A 26,751-nucleotide genomic window follows, 5' to 3' on the forward strand; every position below is an offset into this window, starting at 1 on the left:
GCATGTTCTTATGTTTTCTTCTGTGGCAGGAATTTTTAACTTCTTTTTTGATCCCTTTGGAAATCTGGTAAAGTGCATGGAGTCCTCAGAATTAATATTTTATTGACAATATTTATGATAGAAGGAAATGCAAAAAAAAATTTAGAAATTAGTGAAAATAAGTGTTTGTTTTGTTGTTTTTTTTTCTTCCAAGTTCATAGGCTACTTGAGTCCACAGACCCCAAGTTAGGACTTTCTGCTTTCAAAGTCATTGAATACATTATTCTCTAAGAGAGGCAGTATTGTTTGTATATAGACAATTGAATATGAACATTTAATTACTAAAAGATTAAAATATTCAAATTTATTTATAATTAGAAATTAAATAAATTTGGGGAAGACTGAAAAAAAAATAGAATGGATAAATTATAATTAAATAATTCCAGTAGGCAAAAAGAAATATTAGAGCAAAGTCAAAAGATTAAAAAAATCAGGAGAAAATATTAAATTTCTACTACTCATTTGAAAAACAATCAAGGAAAAGTAATTGAAAAATGATGACTTTTCACAGGTTTAGTTTGAGAAAATTTTGAGGGGAGCTGGCTTTTCAGCACCTGCTTGAATAAAGTTATATATTTGGTATCACTGAGGTGTAGAAAGTGGGGTAAAAAGAGATGCCATTCAAGATATATAAAACATTTTGGAAGAAGATTGTTATTCTCTTGGGTTATTTAAGTTCAGGTTAAGATAATGTAAAAAGTAGGAAAATATATCTCTCCTACACTCAACCCAGCAAATATCTAAAAAAGTCCCCAAATAGAATAGTAATTAACAAACTTAAGGAGAAATAGAAATGAAGTTGTCCAGCTAATCCAAACTACACCAAAAATGGGTCTGACTGGCCAAATGAGTCTTGCCAAGGAAACTGGATGGAACTTTTGTAAATGAGCCTGAAAATTCAGGAATGAGAAATGGTAGTAAAAGGGAAATTGGTATAAGTTTCAGCAAATGGGAATGAAGCATGTGGATATTTTTAAAAAGAGCACTCCAAGGGATTATAAACTAGTGTGAGCTTCTGAGCCAGGCCTTGTAGGGGATTACGCAAGGAGAGAGCACTTAGTGATGGCCTTCTTGAAGCACTAGGCGTCCTGAAAAGAAGACAGGATCAACTCAACACCTATGTACTCTCTTTGTTGGGGGTCTTTTAGGAGGCTGCAGAACACTATGATCTCCAAAATTGAACAGGAGTCTTTCAGACCCACAGTAGGAGAGGAAACCAACTCTTAGTGAGAATTTTCACAGAGAAAGAAGAGAAGGGCATAACCCAACATCAAGAGTAATCGACTAGAAGACCAGGGGTTGAGGCAGAGGGTGGCACCTAGTACCAGTCATCCCATTCAAAGAAGCAGCCGCACCAGCATTTAGACTAAAGAGGCAACAGAGCCAAACAAGGCCTATCCTATCTATGGAACTGTATGTATGTATGGAACTGGCAAAAATTTCCAAAACAAAAAGTGGGGTTGACATTATGAGTAAACAGAAGAAAACATCAGGTACAAAAAAAAAAAAAAAAAAAAAAAAAAAAAAAGCCTATGAGATAATTGTAAGCCCAATAGAAAAGAAGAAACTAATTCTGCAATATGAACAGGCAAGGACTGAGAGAAAAAAATTATGAGTTGGCCAAAAGAATTACAAGAATGTCTAGGAGAAATGAACTTGGAGAAGAAGATATAAAAGAAAAGAAAAATGAAATCAGGATTCTGGAAGAAAAGAAATTATAAGTGCAAACACAAGACTTAATACTAGAAGGAACAATTGAAAAGAGCTAGGTGATTAAGAAATATATGCATTCCCAAAGAGAGGAAGGAAGAAGGTGGTGGAGAAAATGATGTAGCTGCCTTAATTGGGTCTACTGCAAATATTTGTTTGTTACACGACCTCAAATGGTAGGCAATCTTACTAAATCTTTCTAATCACTTTACTATCTCACTTCCCACAGTAGCTCTTCTAAACCTTTTCTTCCTTGTATAAATCTTCATAAATATAAAATTTGGCCTCATATAGTTTATAAAAGCCACAAAATGAGTTCATTTTGTCATAAGCTCCTTCTTCTCTCTTCTTCATCTTTAATGCTGGTGCTTTCCCTCTGTTGATTATCTCTAATTTATCCTGTGTATACCTTGTTATTATATTACCTTATATTACCTTATAATACCTTATATTACCTTTTCCATTATAACATTATATCTTTGAGGACTGGGACTGTCATATAGTAATTAAATGTTGTTTCCTCCATTAGACTGTGAGCTTTTTGACTGAAGAAACTGTCTTTTGCCTTCCTTTGTATCTCCAGAGGTTAGCTCAGTGTCTGGCACACAGTAAGTGCTTAATAAATGCTAGGTGACAGACCCTAAAACAACTTGATTTTCTTTTTTATCTCTTCCATTTGTGACCTTTTGTTCCGATGAAATCTGTTGTCTGATTCCATAAAGTAAACTCTTTGGTAATTTAATTGTAATGGTATTTTATATATAATTAATTTTGTTAATATTACCATTTTATTATATTTACAATCCAGTCGTGAGCCATTTAATCTCTTCCAAATATTTTAGTCTATCTGAATTTCTGTAAAAAGGGTTTTGGAGATATAGTCATTGAAAATACTTTTAAAGTTTTTTGTAAACCAGCTGCTTTATAGTTATTTTGAAAGGAATTTCTAGATAAATTCTTATGATTTGGGAGGATGCTGGTACTGTCAATAGTAATAGGGAAGTGAAGAGAGGGAAACAGTTTGGTGTGGGATTGGGAAGTAGAGGTGAAAAGATGATGAGTTCAGTTTTGGAAATGTTGAGTTTAAGATGTCTAGTTTGAGACATTCAGTAAGCAGTTGGAGATGCAAAAAAATTTAAAATATTGCTCGGTGCTCAGTAATTGTAAAATAGAACCAAAAAAGAGACATAAAATTTTTTGAACTAAAATTTTACTCTTACTAAAGACATTAGAAAACTGAAAATTATGTTGGCAGTGAATATTTATGGCTAAGTGTTCTATCATTTTAAAGTAGATAAAATGTAATAGTTGTTATTCATTAAGACAAAGAGAGTTGCATATAGGACATGTATGTACAGTAGTAGCTTATTTCCCTGATCTTTGTATTGAACTAGGCTCAAAGAATCATACTTTTAAAATTGAAAGGGAATATAGAGGCCACCCAATCCAACTGTTTTCATTTTACAGATTTGAAAATTTAGCATTGTAGAGTGTAATGTTCTTGGGTTTGGTTTTCTGAAGGTTTGTGGGGCAGCCTTCCTTTCAGCAGATTAATCACCCCAAGAATAGTCAGGTGTTGAAGTCCAAAAGTCTTTATTGTCTCCTTCACCTGGTGCTCAACTAGCTTTCTAGTGGCCTTCAGAGGTGACATGGTTTCCGTAGAGAAAATGCAGGAGGATAGGCTACCACAGTGCTGGGAGATGAAGTGAGTCTGAGTCCAAGGATTTGTACTTCAGCCTCCAATCCTTTGTCTTCTGTGCCCTTTGAATCTGGCTGAGGGGCTCCCAGTTTATATGCTCTACACTGAGTATAAACCAATCATTATATCACTAGGAAACCATTATTTGTTGTAAGATTAAATCAATCATACTGAATTTAGAGAACTATTAATCATCATGCTAAACTAGATAACCATTGTCTCATCAATTCCACTGACTTAATATCTTATAAGAATCCTTGTTTCAGAGTTCTGGCCCATAACAGTAGAGTTTAAGTGATTTGCCCAAAATTATATAAGTAACAGGAAACTTTGGCTGGGAAGAAGGAAATAGTTTCTCCAGACAGATTTCTATAGAACCATGAATAGAATACATGTGTTCTAATTCCACTATAGTCCAGGATATGTTTCCCAAGCAAATGATGAAGTCATTATTTAAATAAAAATTTTTTTATTATCAGCTATTTTTGTTCTCTTCAGCTTTTTTTCCCTTCCCCCCAAATAAAATTCTCTATAAGTATTCATAATTAATCTATACAAATTCTTGTTAATCATATTAAAAATGTTTCTTACTCAGCATATTTAAATTTAGTCCATTATTTCTGTTAGGAAGTGGATAGTATGTAATAAAACATTTATTAATAAAATTAATACATTAATGAAAGCCAGCTACTATACTAAGGCCTTGGTGTCCAAATATGTAAGCAACCTTTTAAGGAAATTGTAGTCTATATGTCGGATTACTTGCTGTCTAGGAGAGGGTGATTGGGAGAAGGGAGGGAGAAAAGTTTAGATCATAAGAGTTTTGCAAGAATAAATGTTGAAAACTATCTTTGCATGTATTTTGAAAAAAAAAGCTTTTAAAATAATTTATATTTTAGTAATCGATTAATAATTTAATAATTTTAAATAAAAAATTTAAAGGATATTATAGTTTAATAATGGAAAATAATCTATAGATGGGTGTGATGGCCAGGGTGTTTTGATCTGAATAGTTACAGGGATGATAAGTGGAGATGCCGTTAGGCTGAGTGAAGTGGTATGCCATAAAGATGATTGTAGAACAGCTGAGAATGGGTCGGGGGGAGGCTATTTAAGGAGAACTGTCATCACTCAGTAGTTTAGGACTCCTAGGATAAGATTTGGAGAATTGACTGGAGGATGTGCCTCAAATGAAATGGCATGACATAAAGATGGCCAGAACATTGTGCATATAGCCATTTTTTGGCTTCCTATGGTATAGCAGCATAATGTGCTTGGAGATTTAATTTTATTTTTAAAATAGTAATATCTTTTACTCATTAATTTGCAAATTGTCCATCCAAATTTTCTTCTCCCTACTCCCAAATCCAAAAAACCATTTTCTCATAGCAAAGCTTCAACTAGTAAGAAGGGTAAAGGCATTTCAGCAAAACTGAGAAGCTTATTAATCAATTCTGAAAGTATTTGTATTCTTTTGTCCCCCTTGGTCATAAAAATGAGCGAGAAGTTTTTGGGTTTTTTTTTTTTTCACTTTATTTTTCACTGATATTTTTAGTGAAAACTCAAGAAGAAACAAAAAATTTGAACAAATAGAAAAAATGATTTTAATTAAATGTGGAAGAAAGTAGAAACAAGTAAGAAAGATAATCTTATCTTTTTGTCATTTAAAATTATTTTTAAAATGAGAAAATTAGAAAAGAAATAAGTGGATATTGTATGTATTTTTTCCTAATAAAATGATTATATCTGATGCCAGTAGTATGTCATGGGGCCTAGACTTTCTGTTTGCCTCTTACCTAATATATTTTTAAAATTGTCTTTAAAAGATATTTAAGAAAGTATTTTTGGACCTTTAAAAGTTAATAAAAAGCATTTCTTGGGGAAATTGGTGGAATAAGCATATGCTATATGAACATATGAAACATGAAAAATAATAAAAGCTTCTAAGTTTTAAAAAACTAAACTTTATATTCTCTTGGCTCTCATTTCATTTGCATGTTGGAGAATGGATGGGTGATATTAACTCATATTTAGTTTTCTTGGTCCTCTATCTAGAAGGCTGAATTACAGTTTTAGAATTCTAGGACTTGCACAGGTAGTCACTTTTCACAGTTTCCTGGTTAGGTAATTTTCATGAGCTTGGCCATTGACTAGAGAAATCCCATTACTCCTTCCCAGCCCTTCCCCCATTGAGAGGAAAAAGAAAACTTATCATCTTCAACTGAAACAATGTATTGCAACAAATTGAATGCAGTAGCAGATATGAGGATCTCTCTGTTTTCTATTAAGCTAGACATTAAAGAGAGAAGCAAAAAATATGCAAAGCAATGTCACTCTTTGAAAATGTTTTTTAATAAATTTATATTAAGATGCATTAGATTTATTATTTTTATTTTTAAGTGAATAAAATATTTTTTCAAAAATTTATGTTTTAATAGCTAGTACAATAGATATTTAGAGCTATCACATACAAAAAAGTCTTTGAGGTACTCAAATTTTTAAGAGTGTAAAAGATGTTACAGTATTAATTTTATTTAATTCTTTTTCTTTTTTAAATGGCAAAGGGGTTTTGATACCTCAAAGTTTGAGAACTACTGCTTTATAATTATAATTATACAATATGTAATATATGATTTATTTTACATTAATTTTTAAGTTTTTTTTAAATTCAAATTCTTTCCCTTTCACTCCTCCCTTATCCATTGAGAAGGCAAGTAATATGATATCAATTATCTATGCATGAAGTCATGCAAAACATATTTCTATATTAGTTGAGTTGTCAAAAAAAAGAAAAGAAAAAGAAAGTGAAAAAAAAGTATTCTTTTAGGTAACAATGCAGTGCATATTGGTTACTTGACTCCTATTAGAATAGTGATAGTAACTAGCCCATTGCAATTTTTTTCTTCCTTTAATATTGATTATTCTCCCTTCCCTCCCCCCCCAGCTCATAAAAAGATGTTTTACTTTTAAGGAAGACATTATTTCTGTACTGATTAATAATAATGATCTCAGTCATTTAAGTATAGATTATTGGGGGAGCTAGGTGATGCATTGGATAGAGTACCAGCCCTGAATTCAGGAGGACTCGAGTTCAAATCTGGTCTCAGACACTTAATACTTCCTAGCTGTGTGACCCTGGGCAAGTCACTTAGCCCCAATTGCCGCAGCACAGAAAAGGAAGGGAGGGAGGGAGGAGGAAAGAGAGAGAGAGAGATTGAGAGATTGGTACAGGGTTGTGTCAATGTATGCTGACTAAAGAATAGAAATAGGAAAAAGGATGGGAGTAGGAAGTGAACCTACATATCTTAAAATATGAATAAGAAGACTTTGAATACTTATTTTAAATAAGATACTAATTTCTGATGCTAATAGTTAATTTTTTATTTTATTTTTTATTCTTGGCAGGTGCTATACTTGGCAGATCAGAAACGCAGGAATGCATCTTCTATAATGCTAATTGGGAAAAAGATAGAACGAATCGTACTGGTGTTGAACCTTGTTATGGTGACAAAGATAAACGACGACACTGCTTTGCAACGTGGAAAAATATTTCTGGCTCTATTGAAATAGTAAAACAAGGTTGTTGGTTGGATGATATTAACTGTTATGATAGGTAAGTAAGCAAAAGTCTATTTATGTGAAGCTCTAAAATAATTTTTATTGAGTAGTTGTTACAAAGGAATATCAATACAAAGAATTTTTAATGAGTTGCTATATTTCTATAACATTTCCTTTTGTTCTTAAGATAAAAATAGTAATTGTATTTTTAAAGATCAATAAAGAGTTTACATCTTCAATATGTTTTAAATCAACACCTAAGTAGCAAGTGCAATTAATACCTATACCTAGAATCACTTCCACCCAAAGTTGTCAGCATAATGAAATTATTTTTGTCCATTTTCAAGGAAAATAGATTTTCCAATTGCTCCAAAGATTTCTTTGCCCAACCTGTATGGGAGAGAAAAGTATTAGAAATCTCACTTTTTCTTTTTTTTTTGTTTTGTTCTTCAAATGTCCTGAAGTAACTAATCTTACTCTATTTTATTTTTTTCAATAGAGTTCTTTGTTTTCTTTCCCAAGAAACATTTTAACTCAATATTAGAAATTATATTACAAAACCATCTTATTTAAAAAGCCATTTCATTAAATGAACTTATATCAAATATTTCAGGTTGGAGTAGAGTGACTTTAGTGGTTGGGTTTCTCACTGAAGGGAAGATACTGTTGCTAATTTCCATAGGTATTTTATATTTACTGGTGAGAATTAGTCCTTTGATTTTTATGAGGGCAATGCTAAGGAGATTAAAGGATCCTGGGGAAAAAAAAAAAGAAATAAAGAAAATCTTTAGTTAGTTTACCTTACATTTCAGAACTTAAAAAGTGCTGCATCATCATGTAACTAGTACAAACTAGTCCCTGTTAACAGCCATCATTTAGCCACCACAGATCAGATCTTAGCCATATATCATTAATAATGAACAGCTCTGTCCAAAAGTATAAATACATTTATACTTGGTCTCTAAATTCGTCTTATTTTTCTATCTCTTTGGCCATGTGGCCTTGTTAGAAAAGTGATAGGAACTCGTAATAAAGATTGAAGCATTTTTTTTTTCATTTTGGAATATGCTAATGTGAAAATAGGTTTTGTATGACTTCATATTTGTCATTAATTTTGTATTTTTTGCCTTCTCATTGGATGGATGGGGGAATATAGAACTAAAAATAAAATACAATGGAATGGAATAAATCTAGTTTTTAATAGGTGTTAAGTTTATTGAGAAACAGCTAATGAATCAGAAAGTATTCAAGTTACAAGTTATCATTGATGCCTAAATACAGATTGAGATTTTTGGTAAAAAGCTTTTCTTTTCACCTTTGAGTGCCTTCTGATTGAAGAGTTGGGGTATTGTCAAGCATTTTTTAAACATCTATAATCCAGGGCACTGTGCTTGGTCCTGATCAAAAAAGTATATTACAAAGAAGAGAACATAGCTTGGAGGAATCTGCCATCTGAGACTTAAATCTTGAAGAACTCTAGACTAGAGATGTCAAACTTCTGTCCCAGCTCCTGAATCGGATTTCTGTGTAATTGGAAACGCTTAAACGAAATAAGTAAAAATACAATGTAACATAGATAATGTTAATTTGTGTTTTGTGTGTTTTTTTTTTTTTTTTTTTTTTTTGTTGTTTTGTTTTGTTTTTTTGTTTTGTTTTGTTTTGTTTTAAGTCAACCTACTGCCCACAGGTATGTGTTTCTATTTGAGTTTGAAATCTCTGCTTTAGATGGTCATAGATCTGGTGCTCAAAGGAGCCTCCAAAACCACTGACTCCCTCATTTTAAGATGAGAAAAATGAGGCTAAAAGAGGTTAATGACTTGCCTAAGGTCATATAGGTAGCTTTAAGCCTCTGTGGTGGTGGAATGGGGAGGATGCTAAGCCAGGTTTCCTTACTAATGAGGGAATTCCAAATGAGGAGGAAAGGATTTAGTCTGTAGAGACTTTTGTGGAATCACAAAGACTCTCCAACTTAAATTTAAATACAAATACACTAAAGATAGCAACTAAGCCAGATAACAAAGGGGTAATATAAGATGGCATAGTGCTGTAAAAACTGTCGGGAAGGTTAAAAATCAAAATGAGTTAAGCATTGAGGACAACAAAAGGATTTAGATTATTTCATTTGTAGTAGGATAGAAAAGAGCATCCAAGTATGAGAGGACCTTTAATGAGGGTTGGACAGGATAATGATTGCATACTATTTAGGTGGGGCTGAGCTGCTCAGTTCATGTTTTACTTCTGTGTTCTCTGCTAGAAATAATGACCCTTGCCCTGGAAATGACTAAGAAAGAGTTTATACCCAAGATAAGTAAGACTATAGTAAGAAAATACCTAGCTAGCTTTCCTTGATGAATTCAGGTTGCCTGACCCAAATGAATTACATCTTGAGTAATAAAAGAACAGACAGATTTGATTGTGCAGTCACTGTCAGTGAAATTTGAAAAATCATTGAAAATGGGAATCATGCCATAAAATTGAAGGAGTGTGGGGAGAAAACAGTATCTGCAAACTATAGATCCTTGTTAACTTGACTTTACTTCCTGGGAAAATTCGAGAATGGCTCATTAAAGACATGCTTGGTGAACAGCCATGTTTACAGAGAACTAGCATGGCTTTATCAGGAGTACTTATGCCTCACTACCCTCATTTCCCTTTTTGATAGATTTCTAAAATAGTAGATGAGGAAGATACTGTGGGATATAGTTTGCCTATAAATTATTTCATACTAATTTTGTGAAGAAAGTTGAAGAATTTGGATTAGATGACAATTCAGTTAGGTGGATTTAAAAGTGTTTAGATAGTCTTACTAAAAGTGTTGTTGTAATGTGCTAGTGGTCAGCATGTGGAATGTTTCTGATGTAGTACTCTAGTAATCTTTGCTGGGCCTTGTGCTGGTTTACCTTTTTATCAGCCATTTGGATAAAGGCACGGATAGTAGTATTCTCATAAAATTTGTAGGCGATAAATCTGGGAAGGATAGCAAATACACTAGATAAGAGTTGAAAAAGACTTGTAGGCTTAGGACTGAATCTCTTTCATAACATAAAATTCAAAAGGGATAAATGTCTTAATGTTAAGTTTAAAAAAAAAAAAACCAACTTCACAAGTACAAGTTGAGAAAGATATTGTTGACTAGTAGTTGTCCTGAAAAAAACAAATCTGTGGATTTTAGTGGATTGCAAGCTCAATATATGTCAATAGGAAGACATCTGGGCCAAATCCTAGTGCAGCTTTGGGCTTGATGAACAGAGACATCTTCTAGGAGTGAAGAGCCCACCTGTACCATTGTCCTTCTCAGACCTTCTATGTTGTTCAGCAACAAAGCTTAACAAGGAAATTGATGAACTAGAAAATGTCCAGAAGATAGAAGTAGGGAAAGGTGAAGAGCTTTTAGGACCTGGGGATATTTAATCTGGAGATGAAAAGGGACAGTGTAAACAAATGTCTTCACGAATTTTAAGAGTTGGCATCTTAGAGATCAGACTTGTTGTTGGCCTCAGAGGTCAGAATCAGAAGCAGTAGGTAGGTGCAAAAGGTCCAAATTACACTTTTTGTCAAGAAAAATTTCTTGACAATTAGGATATTCCCAAAGTAGAATATCTAGCTCAAGCAGAAGTTAAACCACAGCTTGTAAGCCTTCTCAATTGGTTGGCCATTCCTGAAGGACCATTTTGGAAATTGTTGATACTAAGAGAATCATAAAATATTAAAAGCTTAGCCCATTCATTGAAAGTCAGCTATGATATCTACAGTGAGCAGTTTAGTGACACAATATTCCTTAGACTTCTTTCTGGGAAAAAGTTGAACACTTTTGAGTTTTATAGTTTTTAAAAGTTTGTGTCTTTTTTTTCCCCTAAAATTGTAGTTTATTGGGTGTAGGAAACTCCTGATACAAAGCTTCTTGTAGTCTTAGAGAAGTTAATCTAGTGCTTTGCCCAGGATGACACAGCTTTAGTATGGCAGAGGTAAGGACTTAAACCCAGGTCTTCTAGTTCAAAAGGTAGCTCTCTGCCCCTGTCTTGCTACTTCTTATCTTAAGTATTAGCTTGTCTAAATAAGTTAAAATTGAATAGGACTACAGGAAAAAGCAAGAAAAGAAAGGGATTAAAAAATGCACAAAAATAAGTAGCCAAAGAATAAAACATCAATTTAAATTGAGGAAAAGTAATTTTCATTAAAACTGGTCATTGATAAGCAGTTGGAGACTTAAGTATAAATACTATAGGGGAAGTTTTGTTATAATTCTACAACTTATATGTTTGTTTAGTAATAATCTACATTCACCTTTTCTATAGATGAACATAGGTGTCACCTTTTTATTATCATTTGATTCTGCTAAAATTTATGGAGATTTTCTTTCAAAAAAATGTATGAGCTTTAGAATTGAATGTACATCTAGTTGTGAATTCAACATTTTATACAAATGAGAAGATTACAGATTATTTAAAAATATATATATCTTAAATTTATTTGCTAAATGTTTGGTTTAAAATAAGTAAAAAAATACTCAGTAATTTCAGTGTTTTGTGCTGTTCTATGCAGATCTGATATTGAAGGCCTAGCTTTATTTTATTACTTGGGTTTATTTCAGTAGAGTCCATGTGCTATATCTTAATGTTTGTGTATAAAACATCTTGTACTTTCATATATACCTCTGTTTTATATAGAATTCTCCAAAAGACAGAATGCTTCTTTAGTTATATATTTATATAATTGAGTGATATCTGCATGTTTATTACCCCAACACTGTCCCATGTGTTTAGGGAATGTAAACCTGCTACTGTAAAAATGACAGATCACATTCCAAAGCCCAACACAACTGAGTTTTGGTATCTAATGTTTCCTTCCCATTAACTTGAATTGTAGAATTGGTAGTGTGCTGTTTTTTTTCTTGACAGGTGGAAAAGGGAATTTAATTTCATATAATCTTTTAGAGTAAGATATTCTTAGAACATCCTGAATACTTAGACATTGTCATACTCAAGGATTTCAAATGATCCATCTTTTTCATTAATGTTGCCTTTCCCGTTACTAGCTTTATATTACCGTCCCTCACCATCTTAGAAGACCTTTATGTTTTGTTATTGCCAACAACCTGGTATTCAACCTTCTTTTAAGAAATCTTTCTGATTTTAGCTTAGTTTTAAGGAATCAGACTATAATCTTTTTGCAGGACATCAAGTTAATAAAACCTTTCAGGGGTTGTACTTCCTTGATTACCCGGAATTGAATTTATACCACAGTGAGGTATCTCAAAAATTTTTAAATACTACTTAATAGGAGGATACTTTCTCACAACTTCATAACTTAAAAAACAAGAGAAAGTAAAATTTTTAGATCATTCTAATAATGAGTTATTAGAAAATCATTCAAAGAAGCAAGAAACTAAATTTTAAAGAACTAAAGGTAGAAATGTCTGTTGATCAGAAAAGATCCAGGAACACAATGCTATTTAATTTTTGCTAAATAAATTAATGGACCATAATCAATAAAAGTATTTTAAAAAGTTTTCAGTAGTATTTTATTTCCTAAATACATGCAAAAATAGTTTTCAACATTCATCTTTGCAAAAGTTTGTGTTTCATATTTTTCTCCCTCCTTTTCCATTTTTTCTCTCCCCAAGACAGCAGGCATCTGATATAGGATAAACATATTCAATTCTTCTAAACATATTTCCATATTTGTCATATTGTACAAGAAAAGTCAGATCAAAAGGGGAAAAAAAACCATGAGAAAAAAAAACAAACAAGCAAACAAACAACAATCACCAAAAAATATGAAAATATGATACTTTGATCCACATTCTGTCTTCATAGTTCTTTTTCTCTGGATGATGCAGATGGTACTTTCTACCATAAGTCAGTTGGAATTGCCTTCAATCACTATATTGTTGAAAAGAGTCAAGTTCATCACAGTTGATCATTATATAATCTTGCTGCTATATATAATGTTCTCCTGGTTCTTCTCACTACAGTTAGCTTTTGTAAAATCAGTCTGCTCATCATTTCTTATAGAATAATAATATTCCATTGCATTCATATACCATAGCTAATTTAGCCATTCTTTAGCTTTTGGACATCTGCTTAATTTCTAGTTCTTTGGCATGCAAAAAAAGATTAGATTTAACATAAATATATTAATTAATTTAATACTGACAATTTTTCTGTAAAACTTTTTGTAGTGTATGAGTCAAAAAGCTGCAATTCTAATTCTTTCTTTTTTCTCTTTGTTATAGGAATGATTGTGTTGAAAAAAAGGACAACCCTGAAGTTTATTTCTGTTGCTGTGAAGGAAACATGTGTAATGAAAGGTTTTTCTATTTTCCAGAGATGGAGATTACAATACGTAAGTTAGCAGGGGGAAAGAAAGTCTAATCAACCAATTAAAATTTACTCTTTATAATATTGATTGTGGTAGGTAAGATTTATATATAGTCCTTTTTTTTTTAATTAGTTTTTGAGCCTTCAGTAAATATCAATTCAGAGTTTTATATATCAATTTTAAATGTGATTATTTTTCATACACAGCAACTTCCAATCCAGTTACACCGAAGCCACCCTTATTCAGCACCTTGCTGTATTCATTGGTACCTATCATGCTAATTGCAGGAATTGTGCTACTTTCATTTTGGATGTATAGGCATCACAAGTTGGCATACCCTCCTGTACTTGTTCCAACCCAAGTAAGTTATTCTGTTATGCTTATTTTTATGCTGCTTCTATATGTTAACGTTTTGTTTGGTTTGGTTTTGTTTGCTTATTGCCTAGTTGTTTGTTTTGTATGAAAGGTTTTTTCTAGAATTTAAAAAAAATTGGAAGTCTGATTCTCTTTCTCACTAAATATGGGTAAATGTAGAAAAATCCAGTAGCTTAATGAAAACTTTTGGGTCACTTAAAGCAGTTCACTGTTTTGAGTTAGCTTATAGAGTTATATTTTCATGGAGATTTTGGTTATGAATTTGTTGTATCAAAATCCTTTTTTCCTAGAATCTGAGGTTGAATGGATGGTGACAAAGTTGGGAATGGGACAGTATTCCAGTTCTTCTGTGGAGAATTTTATTTTTGTTCGTTTTATCAGTTTGGAAGCTGTAAAAATAATACTAGAATGCATCCTATTAGGTTTCTTCCTTTTTGCCCTGTCATTCATAGGAAGCAAAAGTGGGAGTGGGGTCAACATTCCAATTCTTTTTTCCCTTATCTCCTATTGAACTTCTTTGTCAAGCAGCTTCCTCAGAACTCACTACACCACTTTTCTTGATAGAGTTTGTTACCTAGAAGTAGAACCAATAAAAAAGGCTAGAGCTTATAGTATGAGCTTTTTTGGGGGGGAAAGCATACAAATTTCAGAAAACGTACCTATAAGCATTTTATTTTAAGAAAGAACATTAAAATAATGCTGAGGTGTGGTGGTGAGTTTTTTTGTTTGTTTTTGGTTAGGGGGCATTTACCTAGAGTAAAGAGTAAGAGTCCTTCCTTAAAGTGCATCTTTTTTTGTTTATTTGTTTTTGTTGGCTCTAATTCTAATTGAATTTTAATTCTCATAGTATCTCTCAAACCTTTTTAATGGTAGTTGACTTTCTGAGTGTCACTGATAGTTTAATTTTGGTTGATCATATTATACAAATTAGATTCTTCTTACCTTGGATCATAAGAACATATGGTACTGTGTAACACAAGTATGTTACTATGGACCAGAAAGTTGAATGTTTGGTTGTATTTATTCCAGACTTCTCAAAATTCTAGGCTATTTTTTTTTCTTTTGATTTAAAAAATCAAATTAACTTGTCTTTCTTAAGTCTTGCTTTATCTTTATCTCTGTCATATCTATAGAATTACTGTCTCAAACTTGTCGAAAGAAATGATTATCTTATCATTTTAAGGTCAAAGTAAATTCTTGTCCTGAATATTTATTTACAGAATATATTTCTTTCAAGTGGTTTAAAGTTTCTGTTTTTTTTTTGTTGTTGTTGTTGTTGTTTTTTGCATTAGTTCCCTTAATCCCTTAATCCACATAAGATTTTACAAAGGACATAGATAAAAATGTCCATAAAGTAGTATTGAGTTCCTAAACTTTATAGCTAAGATTTTAGGTATAGTAGAAACAATTGGTTTGTCATTATAGAATTTTATATTTGTATTGCAAATTGATCCAACCAGCATTTATTAGATACATTTTTTTTTTTTTTGGCTAAATTCTTTGAATATCAAATTTAAGTAAGCCCTGGTTCTTTCCCTCATGAAGCTTATAGTCTAGCAGGGAGAATAAGTTACAAACATATATAATTAATTCATTACATTATGTGCCAAGTGCATTAGAAAGCTGCAAAACAAAGAATTATTTGAAGTTTGATGTGTTTTTTGATTAGGGGCAGAGCAAGAGAAAAGGAGAGGAACAGTCAGGGAAGAATTTATGAAGGAGATGACATTTGAACTAGGCTTTTAAGAGTAGGTAGCAATTCAGTAAGTGAAGAAATGGAGTCTGGAACAACCAATCAAACATTCAACTCTCTGGGCCATAGTAACATACTTGTGTTACACAGTACCATAGGTTCTTGTGATCCAAGATAAGGAAAACCTAATTTGTTTAATATGATCAAACAAAATTAAGCTATCAGTGACTTTCTTATAAGTGATACTCAGAAAGGCAACTACCACTAAAAAGGTTTGAGAAGACAGTATTAGAAGGCATAGAGAAGAGTGTGATTAAAGGCTGGCAAATGGGAAGATAAGCACAAAACTCATAGAAAGGAGCAAAAGCAGATCAGATAGTTGAGCATATAAAGTATGATGTAATGCTCTTGAGAAAAACCACAGTAGTTTCTTTCTAATAGCAACCTTGGGGAACTAGGTAGTGCAAATATTATTAGCTCAAAATCATTCATGGAGAACCTATAGACAACTGTCTCTATAAGATGTGGATTATTTGCCCCCATGACTTTTACTTTAATATATTCATTTCATTTATCTGTTACTGTATTGATTCCTTATTTTGAATCCTTATAAATTGGATACTTTATTGAGAAAGAGGAAATAAGTCAGATTTTATGAATTATGTTTAAGTTGACAGTCTCATTGCTCTCTTGTTACTGTTTTGTGAAAGAGTAATGCTGCCACCAAACATAAATTAACCACTTAGCCATCACAGATACAGTGTAGGGCATGTTTTAAATATTCTTTGTGCTTTTATAAACATGGAGCTCTCCAGAAATTATTTTTATTTTATTTATGCAAAGTTAGGTGATCTTCTATTTCAGAAAACATGTTTTTATTCCATTTCACATAATGTTTGTTCCTGTTATCTCAAGTTATTTCCCCTATAGGATGATAGGGCCATTTATAGTATTTACCATCTTTGAGAGTTTTCAAGAAAGTTTGTTTTTTGCTCTAGTCTCATCAGTTCCTTAAGATGTTGTGAAATTCTCTTCCTGAAAGTACTTCTAACACTATATTTAGTATTTATGGAATGCTTATTATGTGTATTGAACTTTACTAATTTTGGGGCTAAATTTTACAGAAGATAATTTTCTTATCTTTAATGATTTAAATATGAAATTGAATGAATTAATGCTAATATACATAGAATTAAAGTGGAATCTAAAACAGAGTAGAGACACAGAAGGCACAGCTATACTTGAAAAAAAATAGCTTTTTATTGTTCAAAATATGTGCAGATAGTTTTCTATCACACTTGTGAAACCTTTTGTTCCAAACTTTTCTCCTTCCCCAGTCCTCCATCCCCTAGACAGCAAGTAATACAATATAGTTTAAACATGGGGAGTTCTAAACATTTTTTGTCATGTTGTTCAAGAAATCAAGGGAGTTGGAGGATAAGAGAAAAAAAACAAGTAAACAAATAACAACAAAAAAGGTGAAAATACTATGCCTTGATTTACATTCAGTCTCCACAGTTCTCTCTCTCCATGAGGAAGGCTCTTTCTATCACAAATCTGTTGGAATTACCCTTAATCACCTCATTGTTGAAAACAGCCAAGTCCATCACAGTTGATCATTATATAATCTTATTGCTGCTGTATGTAATGTTCTCCTGGTTCTACTCACTTCACTCAACATCAGTTCATATTAGTTTCTCTATGCCTTTCTGAAATCATCCTGTTTATTGTTTCTTATAGAACAATAATATTTTATAACATTCATATACCATAACTTATTCAGCCATCCCCCAACTGAAGGACATCCACTCAGGTTCCAGTTCCTTGCCACCCCCAAAAGGACTCACAGCTATTTTTAATATAAATTAATTCTTTAAAACAATGATTTTCAAATTGGGGGTCAAGGAGATATGAGAAGATTATTAAAATATGTGTAAATATTCATATGCATGTAAAAATGTGTACATATGTATATTTATACATACCCACACCTATATCCATGTATATGTATATTTAGATCCCAGGGTTTCGAGACTGCTGGTTGTAGTGCTTTTTGAACTATAGCTGATTTTATTTTGTCACAAAGTACTTTGTTTCCCTTGAAGTAAACAATGTTTTTTGTGATGGGTAAGTGAGGGAGGAACTGAATTTTTTGTAGGGGAGAGGGGATGGAGCAGTGTGAAAGGGTACAAGGAAACATGGAATAAAATACTTTACTTAGTTCATTGCAAGGTGAAGTGACTCAATGGAAGGAGCTTTGGATATAGAATCAGAGAATGGGGCTTTTTTTTTTTTTTTTTTTTTTTTTTGGTCTGCCTTAATTTGTTACCTTAAGGAAGTTTTTGTATATCTCAGTCTGAGTTCCTTTGTGTGTAAAATTAAAGATTTGATGACTTCTAAGGTCTTTTGTTGCTCAAAATCTGTAAGTCTCTGTTTTTTTGAGAAATTGACTCTGTGTAGCTAATAGTTTGCATTTTGAACACTTTTACTCCATCTTCCTATATTAAAAATTCAGCATTAACATCTGATGTCAAATAGAGAATAAAGTTCTTTAATGTTGGATACAAATATAATCTCTATGAGGCTTTTTGTTTCTTCTGGAGACCTACATGGGAATCCAGATTGCTTCCGTGAAAGATTCATATTAGTAGTAAGCAAATGGATTTTGGTCCCCAGAAATTGCTTGTTTTACAGTGGCAGGAATATAACTTTAAGGATTGTTCCTAAAACAAATGTTTTAATTTCATCTTAATAAATGATCTTATACTGTTGACATATGAATGTTTTCTTTCTTGAAAGCCATTCCAATCAAGTGGGTTTTGTTTGTTTTTGTTTATGATTAAGTGTAATACAATGTCTAGGGTTTTCTCCAAATAAGACTAATAAAGATGTTGGAATTTTCTTACCTAATTTTTTTGTGTTGTTTTGAAGCTCTGAAATGGACAAATTCCAATCCTTCTGATTAAAAAATATATATTTTTGACCCCTTAGATTACTATATACTGGGAAATCCATGATGATCTTTGAAACTTCTTTTATCCATTGAACTTTTGTCCATGGACAATACATAAAATAACCACACACCAAGAGTACAGAAGGAAATGGTTAATTTTTAATTGGTAACAAATTACATTCTTGCTTTTTTCTACCCTATTTATGTGTGAATGTATGAGTAGCTTTTTACTCAGTCACTTCTACTAAAGAATCTGCTATGGTTTGTGCAGAAATGGACTCTTCAGCAGACTGAGTTTGCTCAATTACGAAGGAAGCTTTAATTCAGGACTCAGATGTAATTTTTTGAGGGTGAAGACAGTTGAGATAAAATGACTTGCTCAGGGTCATATGTTTCTGAATGTCTGAGGCATATTGACTCCAGGGGTTGCTGCTTTTTCTACTTTGTCAACTAGCTGCCCCAGGACTCAAAAGTAGTTTCTAAAGCACTGAGTTAAAGAACAACTAAAAGGATTTTAAAAAGTTGTTTTAAAAAAAATAACTTGAATTTATTTCTTTCCCCATCAGACCTGCACAGACCCTGTTTGCTTGGTTATTAATGAAATAGGTTTATGGATTTTGCCTTTGGGGTCTTTGTGTCTTGCCATCCTATGTTATGAATATGGGAAAGCTGTACTCTTTATTTTTTTTTTCTGGACCCATCTGGTTTTTCTCCCTATGTGTGTTGTTCCTTTCAGATCCATTTCCTCTGTTACTTTGGGACTAAACAAATTAATGTTAATTTTTAACTGATTATATTCCTGTTTGTAAAATGCCAAGGATCACTTAGATTTTTTTTTTTAATTTAATAATTTCCAAAGGAAATCCAAAGAATTTATCATCTCATCCTTGGGGTGAATTATAGGAACACCCTGCTTCAGCTTTTTTGGTTCATAAATAGAATATGAGGAAGGAGAGTATAAATACTTTAATACAAAGATTTTAGATTTTCATTGATATTGGAGAGGTTAGTTATATGTTTAAGAAGAATTTACTAATAGAGTAAGATAGCATTGGGAGATATCTAGACTCTGGGGAGCTAACTTCACAGCACTTTGGTTGAGGTAAGAATATGATATGCTAAGATAACATTGGAAGTATTTTATTAAAGAATTATTTATACATTAAATTGATTTAAAAGGGCACCTACATTTGTTTTGATATCTTAGAGATGCATATTAAAATTCTTATGTTTCTTCTTTTGTCCATGAACTATATTGTGCAGGGAAGTTTTTTTCATTGACGTGCCTTATTTCAGTAAATGATTGTGGGAGCATTTTATGAAAAAAGAATAGAGGTCTAAGGGAAGAGTTGTACATTGAATTAACAGTAGTTTTGGTGAGTATGTGGTAGTTTACAAACAGGCATAAATAATTTTACTAGTCCACAAAGATGTATTTACATCTTTCTCTTTTTAATAACCTGACTTGTATAACTAATGATGAAATACAAATTCTCCATTGCATTCTATCATAAATTTAATGGTCTATATATAAGGCAATAGATAAACAAATTCTTAATAAATATTCAGTTATCATATCTTTAACATCATCAACTATTTGTTTTAGTTAACCTTTTTGTTCACTTTAGAGTATGATTTTAAACAAATAATGGTCAGCTATAATTTTCGATTAGAAATTAGCTACGTAGGGATGCAATTTTAATAATCATAGGTTTGCTTATTTCCCTTAAATATAATAGGTTCTTCATTATTATCTTCCCAAACACATAGAATTTAAATTTGGCAGGAAATTTGTAGGTCATTTGTTGAACCAATACCTGAGTACAAAGATTTTTTTAGTCATCTAAACCTGTCTTGCTCAGTTTGTATCTTTGAGTTTCCAGTTCTTTAACACTAGTACTTCCTTTCTCTTTTCTGCATTTTGAAACTGTTAAAATGTTCCTATCTTTTTTTGTATTTCCCCTCCCTCCCAAATCATATGGATCATTTATCATAAGATATCCTCTGGAAATTATGATTTCATAGGAGACATGTTCCACAAATGAAACTCCAGCATCCTTTCTGGCAGATAACTTGGTTCTTCATCTCCTTCCTTCTTTATCCCCAGAACATTTGAGGTTGTGGTTAATAACCAGGGTACCCAGGCTGTTTCTGCTGCTATATTTGAAATACACTTGTTACTGAACATACTGCCTCTTGAATTGGACTTTATGAAATTGGATGGTTAGATGGATGGATCAATGGGTAGTTGGAAGCTGATGAGGGCCATCATCTAAAGGAGAAAGGAAATTCTCAGGTCATCAGTTAAGTCAGTAAATTGACTTAGGTTCTTCCACAGGAGGAAGAAAGGATGACTGATTTGGAGTGAGAGAGGGGGAAAAGATCTTGCTTCATTTCCACATTTGTAGCAGTCTCATTCCCCCTATTTTTCCAGGGGATATACACAATCCATTCAATTTGAACTTCTAATGGAGACTGTAAAAGAGGTACTTACTCTCTGTCTTGGAGTCTACTTCAAGCTTTATTATTGTTCTTAGATTGATATATCATTGTTCTCCCTATTACCTGACCTGCCTGCCTGAAAATAGAATTATGACTAAAAACAATAATATAAATGAGGTTTATTATCTTGTTGGTTTATCCTTATTTGTAGTCTTCCTTCCTCAACTGAGCCTTTGTACCAGAAGCAATCTCTGCTCTTTGCTGGGCTTTTAGATGAAATAGTTGACCCTTTGCTAAGTTTGACTTGAGTCACCTGGGTTTCTAGGGTGAACTTAGGGTTTGGTCCCCCTTGGGTTATTGAGGGTCAGAGCACTGGACTTAGAGCTTTTTATGGCATCTCAGGATAGAGTTTCAGAAACCTCATAAATGCAATTCCAACATCCTCTCTTATAGATTCCTGATGGCCTCATTGATTTCTTGGATGAGGCTTCCATTTTTGCAGCCTCCAGTCATAGAGACTTGGAACTGTACATATCTCTGGCTCATCTCTTTACTAACTGGGAGGTTGCCAGTTTTTTTCCCCCTCCTATGCTAGTTCTAGTGGCTCTTTTCCTCTTGCTCAAAGGCCTTGGCTAATTTTGTACAATTCTTGGATGGATGGCAACTATAACAAGTTGCTCTTTGGATTTCTTGATCATTATTTTGCGTAGAGCAACTTTTAAGTTTTTGCTGGAATAGCAGTTGGGTAATTGAATAACCAGCTTCTACTTAGGCAACCATCTTGTTATTTATGTTTTATATTTATTCTCCATTTTGTTATTTTTGTTTTATATTTATTCTTCATTATCTATTAATTTATAAAGACATGATTCCCTTTAGACTTATATTATTGTCATTTTTGTTTATGACATTAGAATTTTGTTCATGAAAGCATTTTCCTTAATTTCCCCTTTATATAATTTCAGGTTTATAGGATCCTACCTGTTCTTTCTCTGGACTCTTAAACATTTAATCTCCCAGAATCGGGGATTGTAGAATAATACATAGATTTAAAATTGGAAGGACTTTCAGTGATTTTTCATCTATACCTTTTATCTTACAGGAGGAAACTAAGGCACAGTAGGATAAAATATTTGCTTCAATTTTATCTATATCAAGAACTCTAATATGTAATAGTCATTTCCTTCCAACGTTCCTATTATTTCTGCTCTGATGACCAGTTTCTCTTTAGTGATCAGAATAAGATCAAAGTAGTTTCCTTGATATCCCTTCTTCTGTCTTTGGAAGAATAAGGATTTCATTAAGGCAAGTTAGTTACCTAATTGACTTTTAGTACTTAGTACTTTAGTAACTGTCCTGAAATTTTGAGAATGTATTCCCCTAGCAATTAAAATAAATCATTGAAAATATCAAAATCTGTTTTATATATATGAAATAGCTTTCGTATGTTTCCTTTCAGTTTCAGTTTACTTGATGGTTTTGATTAAGCAGCAGTATCTTTTAAAGAAATCCTTAACGTCCTTAAAGTTCTTCATCAAAATATGGTTAGGTGCTTGGAACCTCAGTGTAATCTTAGAAATGATAAGACAGGATTAAATTAAAAATCTATTAAAGGAATCTAGAAAAGGTGTTAAATAAAAAGGAGTAGGAGTTGATAATAATTTTGAGATATAATACTTGGATAGAATTTAAATTAGTGTGGTGCAATAGAATGCTGTATTTGAAATAAGAAAGTTCTGCATATAAATCTTGCCACAGATACATCTAAAATATGTGACTTTGGCAAGACACTTAATCTTTCCAGGCCTCAGGTTCCACATTTGCAAAATGAGAGAGTTTAACTTAATGATAACTTAGGTTCCTTCCATATCTAAATTCATGATCCTATTCAGGTATCTGAAAATATCAATTTTGATGGATCTGTTAGCAAGTTGTACTTGTGTAGCCAAACTTGAGTATTTGTTTCCTTTAACTATACCTTCTTTATAAATTTATCACTTGTAGATGAAAATTACATAAGTAACAAAAGAAATATACTTCCTCTAGTGTAGATTGTAATCTATATTTTCTAGTTTCATGTAACACTTATCTAAACCCTTCTTTTTCTAGTTCTTCACTGTGGGTTCAATTGAAGTGTGTTAAGTGCATTATCCAAGATTTTTTGGCATAATGTAGATACCAGTGAAGTTTATTGTCCTGCAATTGCCTGGTCCATTTATCTTTTGATTTATACATCATTTCTGGCGGATGACATTCTTTACTTCTTAGTCAAGCAATCAATAACTATTTATTAAACTCTTACTATGTGCTTAGCATTGTGCTACAGAGTCAGAAATGAAACAGCTCCTGCATTGAAAGGACAATAAGTAAGCATAATGTTTAAGTAAGCATATATAAATATACATGAATTTGGATTGAATTGATATTGTGGATGAGGAAACTTTCTCTACCAGTACAAATGAGGATCTTCTCTAGAACTTGGGGAGTTGCCTAATACACTGAAAGAATAAGTGATTTGCTAAGGATAACTTATCCAGAGTGTGTCAGCAAGTAGACTTAATTAAACTCAGGGCTTCTTGACTCCTAAGAATAACTGACTATACTGTGTCTATCTTGTTGCTATATACAAAATAGATGATGAGTACAAGTTAAATTTTGTGACAGGGAAGATCATTGGTATCTGGCAACACTGTTGCAACCTTCATGTAGAAGCTAAACTTCTTCAGAATTTTGAAGGAAATGGGATTCTAAGAAATTGAAGTAACGTTTTAAGTGCATGATACTTAGTTTATGATATGGGTAATAGTTAAGGAACAGAGAAGAGATAGAATATCTTATGTGAAGAATGGCAAAAAGTCCAGTTTAGCTATTTTATATAAGTATAAGATCAGGTTGTGAAAAAGTTGGTATCTTTGATAGAAACAGGAAAGTTTGAAGAGTAATGGACTTTTGCAAAAGATAATGGAGTTTTGTTTTAGAATTGTTGAATTTGAATTGGGTATGAGATATTCTCTTCAAATAATATATTAGTAGTTGATCACGTGGGGCAAGAGCTCCAGAGAGACCAAAGTTACAGATATAGACTTAGTAATATTTTGAATAGAGATGACAATTAAACTCATGGGAATTGGAGAAGACATAAAGTGACAAGGTTAGAAGATAGAATATGGATAAGCCAACAAAAGAGATTGAGGAGCTATTGGATAGGAGAACCAAGAGAGCATTATCATCAAAACCTATAGGGAATGGTGGTCTGCATGTTGCAGAAACTTCAGAAACAATAAAGAATTACCAAAAAGGGGGCAGCTAGGTGGCGCAGTGGATAGAGCACCAGCCCTGAATTCAGGAAGACTTGAGTTCAAATTTGGTCTCAGACACTTAACACTTCCTAGCTGTGTGACCCTAGGCAAGTCACTTAACCTCAGCCTCGGGGGGGGGGGGGGTAAAAAAAAAAAAAAAGAATTACCCCAAATCATCAGATTTAGCAGTGAAAAGACCACTGTTAGCTTTGGACAAAGTAGTTTCAGTTGAATGAGGTAGAAACCTACCTAATTCATAAATTGCTACTCATTCATAGCCTCTCTTGCCTTTTGGGTTAATTGAAACTTTAATTCTTCTGAAGTTGTGGTTCTTCATGACTCATACCATACAGTATAGAAGGATAGTTATGCTAAAATAATGTGCTTTGGTTCTGGAAAAAGCAAGGAGTCATTAAGCTTAATGCTTAATTTCCCAAAGCAATTCAATACTCTGTTTTCTTTTTTAGATAAGGTCTAAGACAGATCAACATCTGTCTGTTATTATCTAGGTATCCTCTGTGTCTAATACTGTGCATGTAACATAATAGGTTCTCAGTAAATGTGTGAATTGGTTTGAATCTTAGTGTTTTCCCAAGACATTTGTATTGTTGAATCAAATATATGCATTGTCTATCCTATTTTGATATTTGATAGGTTGTTTTTTTTTTGTTTTTTGGGTTTTTTTTGCTCCATCATACATTCTTCAGTGGATGAAAAATAATTCTCTTATTTTCATGGTAATATGGATACTGTAATTATTTACACTGATGTGATTATTGATTCAAATATAGACAGCTCCAGATATTGAAAGTATCCAAAAGCCAGCAGCTTTGGATGCAGTCTGTAATTGTTCTCTTTAAGTGGAGAATTTATGATTTAAAATGACCTCTTAGGAGCTATATGAAACTCTAATAGTTTTTTGTTTTTGTTTTTTGCTGAGGCGATTGGAGTTAATAAGTAACTTGTCCAGGGTCTCACACAGCTGGGAAGTGTTAAGTGTGTGAGGTCAGATTTTAACTCGGGTCCTTCTGACTTCAGGGTTGTTGCTGTATCCCCTGCACTACCTAGCTGCCCCAACTCTAGTAGTTTTTTAAGTAAAAGGAGGGAATCTCTTAAATCTGTCTTTATGATTTAAAAAATGCCTTCTTTTAGATGCAAATAGTAATGAAAGTGATATGTTATGAGAACATCTGGAAGAAACCAACAAAAAAGTGATATAGAGTAGTGATGATAAATATGAGTAGAACATTATTCAACTTGGGAAAAAGTAAAATTCCAAAATAAACATGTATTTTTCGGTACAATAAGTGCATACTTACTGTTGTATATATACTATCCTTTCTAAATTCAGAAAGACTTATCATGAGAAGATTAGCTGACAATTTTTTTTTTTTTTTTTTTTAAGGCCATAGCTCAGGAAACATTAATGTGTGGAAAGATTTTTATGCTGTCTTGTTAGAAGATACCATCTTGAATATCTATAGTCTTTAGAAGAATTAATGAATTTACCAAAATGTTTTTTTTTTTTTTCCTTTAAAAAGATCATCCAAATATAGAGGCATTCTATATTCTCACCAGTTTTCCCACTTTTCCCATATTGTTTGAGAAGGGGGGAATGGAAGAGATTGGAGGGAGTAGAGAGTTTTCAATGAGGAAATTTCTTTCTTTTTTTTTTTTTTTTTTAATTCATTTTTCCAAATTATCCCCTCCACTCCCTCCCCCCGATGACAGGTAATCCCATACATTTTACATGTGTTACAATATAACCTAGATACAGTATATGTGTGTAAATACCATTTTCTTGTTGCACATTAATTATTAGCTTCTGAAGGTATAAGTAACCTGGGTAGATAGACAGTAGTGCTAACAATTTACATTCACTTCCCAGTGTTCCTTCTCTGGGTGTAGTTATTTCTGTCCATCATTGATCAACTGGAAGTGAGTTGGATCTTCTTTATGTTGAAGATTTCCACTTCCATCAGAATACATCCTCATACAGTGTTGTTGTTGAAGTGTATAGTGATCTTCTGGTTCTGCTCATTTCACTCAGCATCAGTTGATGTAAGTCTCTCCAGGCCTCTCTGTATTCCTCCTGCTGGTCATTTCTTACAGAGCAATAATATTCCATAACCTTCATATACCATAATTTACCCAACCATTCTCCAATTGATGGACATCCATTCAACTTCCAGTTTCTAGCTATAACAAAAAGAGCTGTCACAAACATTTTGGCACATACAGGTCCCTTTCCCCTCCTCAGTATTTCTTTGGGATATAATCCTAATAACAGCAATGCTGGGTCAAAGGGTATGCACAGTTTGATAACTTTTTGGGCATAGTTCCAAATTGCTCTCCAGAATGGCTGGATTCTTTCACAACTCCACCAACAATGTATCAGTGTCCCAGTTTTCCCACATCCCCTCCAACATTCATCATTATTTGTTCCTGTCATCTTAGCCAATCTGACAGGTGTGTAGTGGTATCTCAGAGTTGTCTTAATTTGCATTTCTCTGATCAGTAGTGATTTGGAACACTCTCATCTGAGTGGATATAGTTTCAATTTCATCATCTGAGAATTGTCTGTTCATATCCTTTGACCATTTATCAATTGGAGAATGGTTTGGTTTCCTATAAATTAGGGTCAGTTCTCTATATATTTTGG

General features: G+C 32.6%; 1 protein-coding gene across 3 annotated transcripts in view; it reads left to right on the forward strand.

Annotated features, from left to right (window-relative positions):
- Positions 1-26,751, forward strand: part of ACVR2A (activin A receptor type 2A) — a 141,668-nt gene that overhangs the window by 76,426 nt on the left and 38,491 nt on the right. For all 3 annotated transcript variants that reach the window (XM_074302119.1, XM_074302120.1, XM_074302121.1), the window contains exons 2-4: positions 6,854-7,061; positions 13,242-13,351; positions 13,534-13,688. In XM_074302119.1, the coding sequence (XP_074158220.1) occupies positions 6,854-7,061; positions 13,242-13,351; positions 13,534-13,688 (473 nt within the window). The remainder of the gene's footprint in view (positions 1-6,853; positions 7,062-13,241; positions 13,352-13,533; positions 13,689-26,751) is intronic.

Source organism: Sminthopsis crassicaudata, chromosome 3 (assembly GCF_048593235.1).
Source record: "Sminthopsis crassicaudata isolate SCR6 chromosome 3, ASM4859323v1, whole genome shotgun sequence".
Lineage (NCBI taxonomy): Eukaryota > Metazoa > Chordata > Mammalia > Dasyuromorphia > Dasyuridae > Sminthopsis > Sminthopsis crassicaudata.